The sequence below is a fragment of the Macaca thibetana genome, chromosome 12, assembly GCF_024542745.1.
Source record: "Macaca thibetana thibetana isolate TM-01 chromosome 12, ASM2454274v1, whole genome shotgun sequence".
Classification (NCBI taxonomy): domain Eukaryota; kingdom Metazoa; phylum Chordata; class Mammalia; order Primates; family Cercopithecidae; genus Macaca; species Macaca thibetana.
The window spans coordinates 34,980,614-34,995,112 of record NC_065589.1 but is presented as its reverse complement, the minus strand read 5'-3'; the positions used below and the strand labels follow the sequence as shown (position 1 = coordinate 34,995,112).

At 48.1% G+C, this 14,499-nt stretch overlaps 1 protein-coding gene across 5 annotated transcripts in view; it reads right to left on the bottom strand.

Annotated features, from left to right (window-relative positions):
• The window catches only part of METTL21A (methyltransferase 21A, HSPA lysine), a 46,668-nt gene extending 38,710 nt beyond the window's left edge, over positions 1 to 7,958 (bottom strand). For 2 of the 5 annotated variants that reach the window (XM_050752662.1, XM_050752657.1), the window contains exons 1-3: positions 6,958 to 7,317; positions 6,128 to 6,303; positions 3,358 to 3,469 (exon numbers count right to left, since the gene is read on the bottom strand). In XM_050752662.1, the coding sequence (XP_050608619.1) occupies positions 3,358 to 3,469; positions 6,128 to 6,303; positions 6,958 to 7,015 (346 nt within the window). In that variant the 5' untranslated portion in view covers positions 7,016 to 7,317. Of the gene's footprint in view, positions 1 to 300; positions 1,105 to 3,357; positions 3,470 to 6,127; positions 6,304 to 6,957; positions 7,318 to 7,597 lie in introns of those variants that run through there. The other 3 variants (XM_050752661.1, XM_050752660.1, XM_050752659.1) reach the window with 3 other exon arrangements.
• Positions 7,959 to 14,499: the final 6,541 nt, after the last annotated feature.

Below are 14,499 nucleotides of genomic sequence, written 5' to 3'. Positions count from 1 at the left end.
AAACTAAGAACCAGGGTTTGAGAGTCAGATTGGATTCAAATTCTAAGCACAATCCATTAGCTTTGTGACCTCAGGCAAGTTACTTACCCTCCAAGCAGCCTTCCTTTCACCAATGGAAGGGTGCTATAAGTAGGTAAGGCCTACTTACCATGCAGGGTCACTGTGAGAATGAAAGGGTGAAATGCACAGTCCTCAGAACACAGGAACTGCTCAGGAATTAGCAGCTGGTTTAACAGGAAAGTCTCATCACCCTATATAAATATCTACATAGCACTGCTTTTGTGTGTGTGTGTGTGTGTGTTCTTTCTTTACCTCTACCCACTAAACTCAGAACGTAAGCTTCCAGGGACACCTGCCAGCCTGTTTACTGCTCCAACCAGTGGACCGCCAGGCTTGTGGTGGGTTCTCCCCAAATTCAGGAATAAATGACTACGGTTACAAAAAGGGAAGCTCCTTCTAAAAGAATAATTAATCTCTTCCTGATATTTCAAAATCACTACCTGTTTTAGTACTCACTGATTCTATTTTGAAGAGATTAACATCTTGTTACCCTCAGGCTCCAACAGCAAAACTTCTCCAGCCTAATACTTTGTAGTGACTACAGATAGTGAGTATGAAAATCATACAGTAGCAGAGAAATGCTTATGACATAATGTGAAAACATCATTTGTATAGGTGTGTGTATACAGATACACAACACACACACACATCCACAGACATATATATTCACATATATATAATCATAATTACAACAATGATTAAAAATACAGATGGAGACAAAACACACCAAAATACTAATGGTAACTATGTTGCAGAGTCATGAATAATTCGAATCACTGGTGAGTTTTTTTCCCTTTTCTTTAAGCTTATTTTTGTAATAGAGTTACATCAGTTTTATAACAAAAATATTTTCATAATTTTAAAAATTATTTCTCTGTCTCTGCTGCTTGAATCAGAATAAATTTCCGTGATTTTCAAAAAGCCTTCAATCTAGTTTGTTCATCTCTTATTCCAGAGTTATTTGAGTAAATATTGAGTGGTAGGTGTTGTCCAAGGGCCAAGGCCACACAATGAAACATGGTCCCTTTCCTCAGGAGCCTTGGCCTGCCAGGAGAGATAGACACATGAAACACCTGCCTGCAATAAAATGTGACAGAGCTGTGATAGAGGCGGGGTATTCCAAGCACTATGGGGAAAAGAAGGCAGAAATTAACCCTTTGCAGTGGGGCAGGAAAGGACTCCACAAGGCCACAGTGTAGCCTGGCCATGAAGCATGCTTTGCTTCATGGTGGTATCTGAAATACCATATTCTGACTTTCCCAACCTCAGAGATCCAGACTGCTAGATCAGAAAAAGCAGTACTCAGAAAGCAATCAACACGCGTGGAGCATTTCCTTTGTGTCACTCAATGAGCCAGCAGATGTTATACACACATCTCATTGGTTCCTCACTGTGGAGTAAATATTACTATTATGCACAGTGTACAGATGGGGTAATCAATGTTTAGAGGTTAAGCAACTTGCCCAAGGTCACAAAACTAGTAAGAATGAAAAGAAAAGTCAAAACCAAGTATAACTAAGCCTATGCACTTTGCTACACTAACATGTCTATACACCAGCCAATAGTTTTTGCATGAAGCCCTGGTTGTCAGGAGGAAACAGAAGACACTTCATTTCCCCTTATGCAACTCTTCTCCTATCAGCAGAGAGAGAAGTTGGAATTACAGAAAAAAAATAAAATAGGCCAGGCGCAGTGGCTCACTCCTGTAATCTCAGCACTTTGGGAGGCCAAGGTGGGCAGATCACCTGAGGTCAGGAGTTCAAGACCAGCCTGGCCAACATGGTAAAACCCCGTCTCTACCAAAACAAAAAATTAGCCGGGCATGGTGGCACGCGCCTGTAGTCCCAGCTACTCAGGAAGTTGAGTCAGGAGAATCGCTTGAACCCAGGAGGTAGAGGCTGCAGTGAGCCGAGATCGTGCCATTGCACTACAGCCTGGGCAACAGAGTGAGACTCCATCTCAAAAAATAAATAAATAAATAAAATAAAATAACTAACTGTGTCTAACAAGCCTGGTTTTGAGTCCCAGATCTCCAGGGATCAGGACTTCAGAAAGTAGCTTAATCTCCCAGAATTCCAGCTTTGTTTGAAAAATGAAAATTAAAAATAATACCTAACATACACGGGGATGTTATAAGGCTCACCTGAAAAGAATAAAAGGCAGTGTACCAGCCAGGGCTTCATTGATGACTTAAGTGCTGTGGTCGAAGAGGACGGACATCTCCGTCAATTTATACAGACTTTTAACCACCACCCCTGCCCATGCTCCCTGTCGAATTTTGGAAAGTAACAGCTAAGCAGAAAAAGGAATAGTGAAAAAGAATTGGGTTTCTGGAAAACAGGCAAAACAAAAGAGGGGCTTTAGCTGGTCCTCAAATATCTGTAGACAATGTGATGGGTTTAGAATACTCTAGAATCCTGGATCCTTCCTACCCGAGTGTGGTCTGAGAACCAGCAGTGTCGGCATCACTACTGACATTTCTACTGCTTGTTAGAAATGCAGGTTCCCAGGCCCTAGTCCAGCCCTGCCAAATCAGAATCTGCATTTTAACAAGAGCACCAGGTGACAATATGGAAGTGACAAATATCATACATGGAATCTTGAAAGCTGGTCTATCCTTATGATTAGATAGCTTGAACTATATATCTCAGAAGTTATAGAAATGAGTCAATAGTCAATAATAAAAATAACAATGAAGCCTAAAAATGCTCCAGCTCCAGGCCTCAATTAATGTCTGTATACCAAATTTTAAAATGACAAGCCTTGATATCAAGTCAGAACTGTATGCTGTTCATACAATTTTAAAAATAAGAAGTCAGTACAAACTATAGTGGGGGCTAAACCTCCCTACAAGAGAAAGTTCCCTCAGCAATGAAGAAAAGATTATCTGCTCTATCTCCCTCACAGGGTTAAATCTGATAGTCTATGGGAAAGAAAGCCCCTTAACGTGAAAAAACTCTATGCATGGGTAAGATTATTCTCCTGGAATCGACTCACTTTAAGACCGTACTATTGGCATCACAGAATTGAGGGGAGCAGAGCAATCTCCCATGGGAAGTATAAATAACAGTGTGTGTGAGAGACAGAAATTAGAGAGAGAAATTAGAGAGAGAGCGAAATTAGCCTGTTATCCTCACTGGAGTTAAGAGCCCCAGCAGTTGGCCCACAACTCATAAGTATAAGCAAAAGATAATAACCCAGTAAGGGGAAAATCCACAATGGGTTTTGTGCTAAGAAAACAGCAAATGCACCTCTCAGTGAGTTCTACTCACTAAGGAGTCAATGCATGACACTCACCCAGCAAGGCAGCCACTATGCCCACCAGCCCCGTGCCAGCACCCAGCTCCACGGCAGAGCGGCCCCTGAGCTCCACAGCTCCCATCTCCAGATACGTGGAAAGAACGATGGCCTGAGTGAAAACACAGCGTGATGACGATTAAGGTCAACATGTGCTTGAGTAGCTGCAGGGTTTCAGGTCAGCTACACACACACCTCTCCCACTTCGAGGTTCAATTCCCAATTTAACACACACAGGAACTTAGCTGGTGAAGCAAGGTAACCTCCCCCTTAGAGCAAGCACAGGGTCCCACAGCAATGCCCAGAGACGATGCCCACACTAAATGGGGTCCTGCTGGATCTGGAAGCTTAATTTTATTTTATTTATTTATTTTTATTTTTTTTTTGAGATGAGAGTCTCAGTCCGTCTGTCACCCAGGCTGGAGTGCAGTGGCACAATTTCGGCTCACTGCAACCTCCGCCTCCCAAGCTCAAGTGATTCTCCCACCTCGGCGCCCCCCAGTAACTGGGACCACAGTCATGTACCACCACACTCAGCTATTTTTTGTAGTTTTTTTGGTAGAGATGGGGTTTCGCCATATTGGCCAGGCTGGTCTTGAACTCCTGAGCTCAAGTGATCCACCTGCCTCAGCTTCCCCAAGTGCTAGGATTACAGGCGTGAGCTACCACACCCAGCCTGGAAAACTTAACTTTTTACTGTATCATGGCACTTTTACACTTGAAGTTTACACAACTATTCTGCAAGAACTGACGTGAACAATTTCTATGATTTTGTTTAAGGGAATGCCCAGTTCCTAAACCAAACTCAAGTCAGCAAAGCCACAACTTCACCCATAGGGAAAAAGCAACACATTGCCCAAGGCTCTCTGAGCTGTGTCACTGACGGTCATCGCCCCACAGGGGCCCTCACCATACATTTTGGGCATCAGAAGGTAAGTTCTGGCCAAAGTTTTGGATACTTGATGTGTGGTTTAGCATTTGCTTATGACCCTACAGAAAGAAGTATGTAAAGTTAACATAACTTTTACTATAATTTATTTCTCACAGCCACATATTGTGAGTATAATTGGCAATTCCTCATGGTATTTAGGAGACTTCCCATCATTATTATTATTTTTTTTTTTTTTGAGATGTACGCTCACTCTGTCACCCAGGATGTAGTGCAGTGGTGCAATCCCAGCTCCCTGCAACCTCCACTTGCCAGATTCAAGCGATTCTCCTGCCTCAGCCTTCCGAGTAGCTAGGACTACAGGTGTCAGCCACCACAGCTAATTTTTGCATTTTCAGTAGAGATGGGGTTTCACCATGTTGGCTAGGCTGGTTTCGAACTCCTGACTTCAAGTGATCCACCTACTTCATCCTCCCAAAGTGCTGGGATTACAGGTGCAAACCACCACACCAGGCCTATATCTTTATTATTACCAGAGTAATTTTCATGTAATTACCTGGACTGGATTCCTAGAAGTGGTATTACTACGATACTGAGATTTTTATTCCTACGTGTTTAACATCCCTAACAATGTTAAAACTGTCAAACTATATTTATGCCAATCATGCATTCAACATTGAGTTCCCACTGAGTCCTAGGTTTGGGCTAGATGCTAGGGGCACAAGTCAGAACATTGCTGCGAGAGGAAGAAGTGAAAAAGCAGTTACAATTTTTTAACGATTATAACTATGGAAAACTTAAAACACATAATCTTCATTTTGGGCTCTGCCACTTTACAATACTCTGTGAATAAAGAGACTAACTCGGCCGGGGCAGTGGCTCACGCCTGTAATCCCAATACTTTGGGAGGCTGAGGCGGGCAGATCACTTGAGGTCAGGAGTTCCAGACCAGCCTGGCCAACATGTCGAAACCCCATCTCTACCAAAAAATACAAAAATTAGCCCGGTGTGGTGGCGCATACCTGTAGCCCCAGCTACTCCAGAGGCTGAGGTGTGAGAATCACTTGACCCCAGAAAGGGGAGGCTGCTGTGAGCCGGGATTGCGCCACTACACTCCAACCTGGGCAACACAGAGAGATTACGTCTCAAAAAAAAAAAAGAGAGAGAGAGATAATTCGTGTCCAAAGCAGTTGGGAGCTTTCTTTCCGATCCTCTCTTACCCAGTGGGTAATTACTGGCAAGTCATTAACTTTCCTCAGCTTTCATTTACTCACCTTAAAAATGTAATCTATGTGGGGGGACAAGAGGAGTGATGTAAGGGATACCGGTTTGGAATGGCAGTCATAGTAAAACTGTTTTAAAATTGAAGCGGTGATAGTTGCACTACTCTGGGAATATGCTAAATTTTTAAAACCGCACTGAATTGTGCACTTTAAATAGGTGAAGCTGGCCGGGCGCGGTGGCTCACGCCTGTAATCCCAGCACTTTGGGAGGCCGAGGCGGGCGGATCACGAGGTCAAAAGATCGAGACCATCTTGGCCAACACGGTGAAATCCTGTCTCTACTAAAACAAAAAAAAAAAACAAAAAATTAGCCTGGCGTGGTGGCGGGCGCCTGTAGTCCCAGCTACTCAGGAGACTGAGGCAAGAGAATGGCATGAACCCGGAAGGCGGAGCTTGCAGTGAGCCAAGATCGCGCCACTGCACTCCAGCCTGGGCGACAGAGCGAGACTCGAGACTCTGTCTCAAAAAAAAAAAAAAAAAAAGGTGAAGTGTATGGTATGTGAATTACATCTCAATAAGGCTGTTTTAAAAATAATTTTAAAAGTCAGTCTTACAAGCAAGTGTGGACGTTTTCAGAGGTCCCACAGGGCTTACTTACCGCATCCCAAACCACCGCTGCGACTCCCAGGTGTCTCCAGTCCTGCCGGATCTGGATCGTGTGGTTTGCAAAGGAAAAGGTTGCAAGAGGTTTGTGGAATTTCTGCAGCCCCAATTCCGTGGTCTCCTCATAGGGCACCAGGGCCATTCCGCCTGCACCCTGCCCTCTGCTCAGACCTGTCGTGCAAAAGAATCCTGGGTGACGCTCTGGCCAAAAGATACATTATCTCTTAACTAACTCCAAATGCTTTTACGGTTGTTTTACAAGTTCAAAAGAAAAAAAAGAAACAGGTGAAGGAAGCCTTTGTCCAATTTCTTTTGCATGGCTCTTTCGAACCTGAGTGAGATTTGGCTCGGCATTTGTGTCAACGGATGTCTTCGGGGAAGGAAAAAAAAAAAAAGCCCAGAACATTCCAACTTCCGCAGAATACCCTACACATTGCACTGCTACCACTCCGTGAATTCAGAGCTGCACAGGCGGTGGAACTGGCGGTGACCGCCCAGGGCCCCAGGGCAGCGGAGAAAGCAGCGCTTCCAATCCAGACCCGGGAGTCGGGACTGCAGCTGCAGCCAGCCGGGCGGCCCGGGTTCTTTTGTTACGGTTTCGCCACCCACCTCCCCTCCTCCATCGGCTGCTTCAATAGTGATTAACAATGGGACCGAACCTGCCCTTAAACTGGGTGTTAGCGTTTTGATAAGCCAGAAATATACGGTCGCCGCAGTTCCGTCCTCCCGGGACTGGAGCGACACTGGGGGCCTCCGAGTGGCTCACGGGGACAGCAGGAGCTCGGAGGCCTCCCCGAGGTCCCCCTAGAGCTGCCCCCCACTCACCCCTCTCCCGGGCCGACCAGTGCGCCCTTCCTGCCCGCGGGCCCCGGAGCTGCGGCATCCCCTCAGGGGTGAGAGGGAGACCAGGCGAGGCGGGGCACAGGGCCTCTCAGGACCCCCCGGCCATGCGGGGCGCCGTGAGCTTCCCGGCGGAGCGCCCAGGACTCGCCCAGGCCAGGCGGAGGCGTCGCCACGCCGGTACTTACGGCTCGGGAGGCGGCCCCGAGTGGGGCCCGCGCGCTCAGCTTTCCCCGCCCAGTGCTGGCTGCGGAAACCGCCGGCCTTAAAGAGCCCGCGAGGTGGAGGCGGAGGCTGGCCGCCCCGGCCCGGAGCCACGCGTTTCCGGTCTCCCGGCACCCCGCCCCCTGCAGGTGTCCCCGGAGCCTAGGGCGGAGCCGGGCCGTGGCGCGGAGGAGGAGTGACGTTGCGGGGAGGGGGGACCGGGGTTTTCCCGCGTGCATCCCCAAGTACACGGACGACCTAATCCGTTTCCCCGGCCGCCGAGGGAAGCGCTGTGGGGGCAGGAGCGAGAGCGAGACCGGGGTGCCGAGCAGCCGCGGGTGCGCAGGGAGAGCGTGGGGTGCCCCGGGCTCTCCCAGGCGGAGGGAAAAGCCACCTACCTGGCGCTGAATGTGCTCCTTACCTTTCTAGCATGTGCTCCGCCGCTCTCTGCCTCTGACTTTCTCGCTTGCGCCTTGTGCCTGTTTTTTAAAGGTGGCGGGTTAGCGGGTGATGAAGAAAGCTACCTCCGAAGAATGCGTGGTCACTCTGGTCCCCGCGTCTCCACTATGGGGTCCGAAGCGGCGTAATAGCCCGCTTGGCGGCAGTCGAGTGGAAAAGTCACAACACCCTTCTCAACTAAAGCGCGGTGGGGGAAGTGAACACGTGGGCGCCCGAGTGTTAAGTTTTTTAAATGGGTTGGGGGACGCGGCGGGCTCCGGCTGCAGTCGGGAGCGCGGAGCTGCGGGCGCGCGCTCGGTCCTAGCCCCTGCCCCGGGCGCGCGCTCGGTCCCAGCCCCTGCCCCGGGCGGCGCTGCAGACTCCAGTGCCCCCGTCTCCCTCCTCCCGATGCCGAGGCGCACCTACCCGTGACGACCCACGCTGGACGTGGAAGGTGTCTAGGGCCTGGCACCCTGGCCGCAGGCCCTGGCAGAGAGCGCGGCTGAAGTGGGTCCCCTTGAGTGGGACCGCGCGGGGGCCGGCATCCTCCCGAGGCAGGCTTCCTTTTCCTCCAGGGCCCCCTCGCCCCACGTCGCCCGCCGCACTCAGCGCGGCTGCACATTAGAGCGAGCTAGGGTAAACTCCCTTACCCGCGACCCGGCCCCGAGAGCCGGCCATGGAAGGGGGCCCCGAGCGCTGATTTTTTGTTTGTTTGTTTGTTTGTTTGTTTGTTTTTGAGACGGAGTCTCTGTCGCCCAGGCTGGAGTGCAAGGGCGCGATCTCGGCTCACTGCATTCTCCGCCTTCCGGGTTCAAGCGATTCTCCTGCCTCAGTCTCCCGAGTAGCTGGGATAAATGGCCTACACCAGAAATTTTTGTGGGATTTTTTGTTTGTTTGTTTGTTTGAGACGGAGTCTTGCTCTGTCGCCCAGGCTGGAGTGCAGTGGCGCGATCTCGGCTCACTGAAACCTCCACCTCCCGGGTTCAAGCAGTTCTCCTGCCTCAGCCTCCGAAGTAGCTGGGATTACAGGCGCCCGCCACCACGGCCGGCTAATTGGCTTTTTTTGTATTTTTAGTAGAGACGGGGTTTCACCATGTTGCCCAGACGGGCCTCAAACTCTCGACCTCCAGTGATACGGTCTTCTCGGCCTCCCAAAGTGCTGGGATTACAGGCGTGAGCCACCGCCACCTCCCCAACCCCTACCGCCCGGAGCGCAGATATTTTTAAGAGCTCCCCCGGGGCCCGCGTCTGCTGCCCGCGGTGGGAGCCTGGCGGGGGCCTGAACCTCCCTCTTCCGGCCTCTTCCGTCCAGTAGGCGGCGTCCCCGGCCTCCAGATTAATCTTCCATCGGAAGGCTGGGGACTGCGGCTTCGAGGGTAACAAGGGAACTTGGAAGACCACCAATGAGGGTCTTCACCTCCTTTTTCGTTTTCTTTTTTGGTCCTCTCGCTTTCTCTCTTAGTATTTACTTTCTCTCTTACCTCCTGCGCTTGCCTCTCAGCTTTCACTTTAACTAAGACCTCCCTTTCTTGCCCTTATTTTCTCTCTCTCTGCCCCTTTTTGCAGGGAGAACCAGCATTGGGCACGAGAAAGAATATGTACGGGCTTTGGGGCCAGACAAATATGGAAACTTTAAATTCTTCCTCTGACTCTTTAAGTGGGATGACCTTGGGAAATTACTAAACCTCCCTAGACCCCAGGCTGCTCATCCCTGAAGCCTGTCCTGGAACCTTGGGCCGCTTCTGTTTCTTCTTCCTATTCGCCATCCTTTCTGCCGAAATCATGCATATGACCTCAAAAAATAAAGCAAAACCTTCCCCACCTCTCCAGCGCTCTAACGTAGAACATGTGCCTCATTATATTTACTTACGGGTTCTCTAGGAAGCTGTCATTTACCGTCTTGTCCTCCCAATGTTCTAAGTTGTATCAGATGGCTCAGGAAGCACCAAAAGGAATACTGAGGAACTTATGCAACTTGCATAGCAGTGTAGCCATTAAGCAGAGCTCTGTTTTTATCAAAATAAGCCAGTGGTCCAGTGTGAATATTTGAAAATAAGTTTTTAATCCTAAAAACAAGTTGGTATGTGGCAGATTATGTATTGTTCAGAATAGTCGGCCGAGTGTGGTGCCTCACACCTGTAATCCTAACTCTTTGGGAGCCAGAGTGGGAGGATCACTTGAGCCCAGTTCAAGATCAGCCTGGCCAACATAGTAAGACCCCATGTCTAAAAAATTTTTTAAAAAAATAGCTGAGCATGGTGGTGCACACCTGTGGTCCCAGCTACTTGGGAGGTTGAGGTCGGAGGATCATGTGAGCCCAGAGGTGGAGGCTTCAGTGAGTCCTGAAGTCACACCACTGCACTCTATTCTGGGTGACACAGCAAGACACTAAAAAAAAAAAAAAAAAGAACACTGACAGTCTTTTTATTTTTTTATTTTTTGACACAGGGTCTTCTCACTCTGTCATCCAGGCTGGAGTCCAGTGGTGCAATCACGGCTCACTGCAGCCTGGACCTCCTGGGTTCAGGCAATCCTCCCATCTCAGCCTCTTAAGTAGCTGGGACTACAGGTGTCCACCACCACACCTGGCTAATTTTATTTTTTGTGTAGAGACAATCTTGACATGATGCCCAGGCTGGACTTGAACTCCTAGCCTCAAGTGATTCCCCCCCCCTCCTGCCTCAGCCTCCCAAAGTGCTGGGATTACAGGCATGAGCCACTGAGCCTGGCCTCTCCTGACAGTCTTGTTGGGAATATGCAAAAAGATAGCTTTACTTTCTGCATTATTTGTAATTCTGAAGTGCAGTTTAATCGTAATGTAACAGTGTATAAAATAGTGCTTTGGCTGGGCGAGGTGGCTGACACCTGTAATCCTAGCACTTTAGGAGGCCTAGGCAGACGGATCCCCTGAGGTCAGGCGTTCGAGACCAGCCTCACCAACATGGAGAAACCCCATCTCTACTAAAAGTACAAAATTAGGTGTGATGGCGCATGCCTGTAATCTCAGCTACTCAGGAGGCTGAGGCAGGAGAATCCCTTGAACCCGGGAGGCAGAGGTTGCAGTGAGCCAAGATCGTGCCATTGCAGTCCAGCCTGGGCAATAAGAGTGAAACTCTGTCTCAAAAAAAAAAAAAAGTGATTTTTACTTTTATCTGAATGACTGAAATGGACTTTTTCCAATCCTATGACTCCTGACTGCAAAAATAATGGTAGAAGGACACTTAGGCCTTTGTCCCTCCTATCTTCTGGAACTAGTGCATGTCCGAGGTCATAGTAGAAGCAGCCACCTTGCTACTACCTTGGCACAACTTGATCCCTATGTCCCCCCTAGGCGTGTTCCCTTTTTAGGCCAGGGTGGATACCCAACTCTGCACTGGGTACGTAATTCTCTCTGCAGAAGGAGAATGCAGAGTGGCTGTCAGACATCTGTTGTTACTGCCTGCCCAGCATCTATTTCTCATTTTCCTGGTAGCAGCAGTTCTCTTCTGCTGATGGTCAGGAGCCCAGCTTCTGGAGTAAAGTTCTGCATCAACTCAGCTCTGTAATTTATTAGCTATGAGGGCTTGGGTGAAATGCATTAACCTGTGTCTCAATGTCCCTATCTATAAAATAGGGATAATATGATTATTATATTAGTAAACAACAATATATTATTATATTAGTAAAAAGATAACCTGAGATTAAAATGAGTTAACTTATCTACTTAGAACTGCGCCCAACAAACATGTTTTGCAGAGCATTTGCTTACACTGTGATGTGTTTGGACTGGGTCTATCCTCAGCCCTCACTACCTGATCAGGCACATGTCCCAGGCCTGGCCAATATGAACACATTCCTTCCACCTGGCCACAGGCAGGTGAGACATGAACAGGTAACCAAAGCTGGGCCTAACCAGAGCCCATTCTGAGGCTTGAGACTCAGAGAACCAGCCTGTTGGGGAAGGATAGAAATTTAGAGGTCCTATTGGTCATCTGGTCCCAAGAGAACAAAACTAGCAGCAAATGTGGCCAGCGAAGGAGGTGGTGGGGAAAGAGGCTGCCTCCTGATGATGTTTGACCACCTGGATCCAGCTGTCCTGGAATTTTCAGTTATTTGAGCCATTAAATTCTGTAATTAGCTTAAGCTGTCATTTGAGCAGCCTTTTTTTTTTTTTTTTTTTTTTTTTTTTTTTTTTTTTTTTTGTCTCCTGAAGAAGAAAAACAATCCAGTCTGGGCTGGTCCCTTGAGCAAAGGACAGATATAAAGCCATGCCTGTATGGGCCATCTTCACCGTGCGGTATAGGTGAAGAAACCATTCTACAGAGACACCAGCAGAAACTTGGGGCTGAGCTGCCAGCTGCCAGTTTCCTGATGCCTGTTTTGTCCTGAGCCCTTGCTGACTACACCCGGGCTCTCAGGTCCCATGGGAACCCAGGTTAACCTGACAAGACATTTTCCTTTCTTGTTTAAGCTGGCTGGAGTGCCTATGACACACAACCAGAGTCCCAGTGAAAAGGATGTTTTTTGTTTTTAGGAAGTAATGTAATCAGAATATAAACATTCTATAAGTTCCTCAGACCTGCTTTGATAATGGCTGACTTCCATCCTATTTGCCAAACAACCTGATCCTAACAGATGGCTTGTGTTTCAAAGACGTCAGTCCCCTTACCACACTTGCCGTCTGCAAGCGAAGTGAGCTAGCACAAACATCAGTGCATGTTTGTAAAATGGAAGCATGATCTCTGGCTCCATCCTTCTGTCCATTCCAGGACAAAAAAGCAGACGCTGCCTGCCCCTGCCACCACCACCACCACCACAAATGACCCTGAGTGTTCTGTCCCCTCTCCAGTCCTGAGGAGATTTGCCCCTTAATTTGTTCCCACCACCATCTCCTTTTTGCCTTTACATGTGTATGAGAGTCCCCTGTTAGCTGAAGACTCGAACTCTTTTCATTCTCTCCACCATGCTGACTTGCTCCTTCCGTCACAAGCAGGATTTGAAGAGTGATCCAAGCTTACTGCCTCTGGGTTTGCACTGCTCAGTCAGCTGCCTGGACTCTGTCTCTGCTCTCTGCGCCCTACTGAGACGAGCTACTCCTGGCCAACACCAGGTCTTGCCACTGTCTTGGACCTCCCAGACTTCTTTATGGCACTAGACCCAAGAGGCCCTTCTGTCTGCAGGGTTCCTTCCCATGACATTGGGCCACCAGTTTCCAGTCTTACCCCCTTCCCCCGCTCCCACTACTTCCACTCAACCTCTAGGTTTCTCCTAGGCTAGTGCAGCTTCTCAGAAGGCTTGCTTTTCTTTTTTCCTGCACTTTTGCCTACTTAACCATTTTACTGTGATTTCAGATTCAACATGTTCAAGAGTACCAACTCCACACAAGCCAAGTCCTCTGGTCAGCAGTCACAGCGGTGTAGTGGAAGGAGTGGGGAGGTTGAGATTGCAGGACTTGAACTTGAGTCCCACATCTGCTATTCTCTAACCATTCGACCGTGGGCAAGGCACTAAAACTCCTTGAGCCTCCATTTCCTCAAGTGTAAAATGGAATTGGTGATAATACCTAACTCATGATGTATGCACACACTCCTTGAACACTGCAGCACATACCATAGAGTAACACAGTATATAGCACAAGAATGAAGAAAACCAGCCTGGAGTCAAAGGACTAGATGTAACTCCTGGCTGTGTCTTTTCCTAGCTGAACCATCTTGACCAATGAATTAGCATTTCTGTGCCTCATCTTTCTCATCTGCAAAATGGAGATATTACCATATCTCCCATTGGTCAGTGCCCAGCCTTTGCAGATGATCACTCTACCACCCTCCCCTAAAAACCTACTGTCGTCATCATTACATTCAATTCAAAAGCCTGCTGTTTTTTTTTTTAATATTCTACCTTGTTCCAGAAATTTTCAGGCAGTCTCATTATTATGGTTTTTATGATTCACAGTGATCTCACTCCAAAACTAACCACCAAAATAACTCAAGAACCCAGACTAAATTATGAGCTCAGTGTGCTCAGGTCATCTGTTCATTTGATTGCTGTCTCCCTGGGGATACAAAAGTCAAGGTCTCTCTTGGACTCTAGGTTCATGTGGGACCGCAGCCTAGAAAGTCATTGTATTAGTTCCCATGGCTGCCATAAAAAGGACTGCCAATTGGGTGGCTTAGGAAAAAAAAATGATTCTCTCACAGTTCTAGAGGCTTTGGGAGTCTAAGATCAAGGTGTCAGCAGGGCCATGCTCCGTCCAGAGGTTCCGGTACAGAATCCGTCCTTACCTCTTGCAGCTTCTGGTGGCCCTAGGTGTTCCTTAGCTGATGTCACGTTAACCCCAATTTTCCTCCGTCTTCACAAGGCGGTCCTACCCCTATGTGTCTGTGTCACCAGTTCTCCCTCTCCTTAGAAGAACACTAGTCACTGGGTTTAGGATCCACCGCAATCCTGTATGACCTCATCTTTACCTGATTACATCTGCAAATGTGCGTATTTGCAAATAAGGTCACAGTCACAGAGACGGAGTTTAGGACTTCAACGTATCTTTTTGGGGAGAGGGGCAGAGGGAGGAACAATTCAACCCGCAATAGTCAGAAACCAAAACAGCAAAGACAAGCAAATGAGGATAAACTTGTAATGAGGAGATTTCTATTTCAAAACTCTGAATTTGATCCGGGTGTGATGGCACACACTTGCAGTCCCAGCTACTCAGGAGGCTGAGGTGGGAGGATCACTTGAGCCCAAGGAGTTTGAGTCCAGACTGGCAACATAGCAAGACCCCATCTCTAAATAAAATAAATAAAATAAAGTAAAATAAAATAAAATAACTGTTAGGGATTTGTTTTAAAAGCATAGGATGGGTTGGGCACAGTGGCTCTCGCCTGTAATCCTAGCACTTTGGAAGGCCAA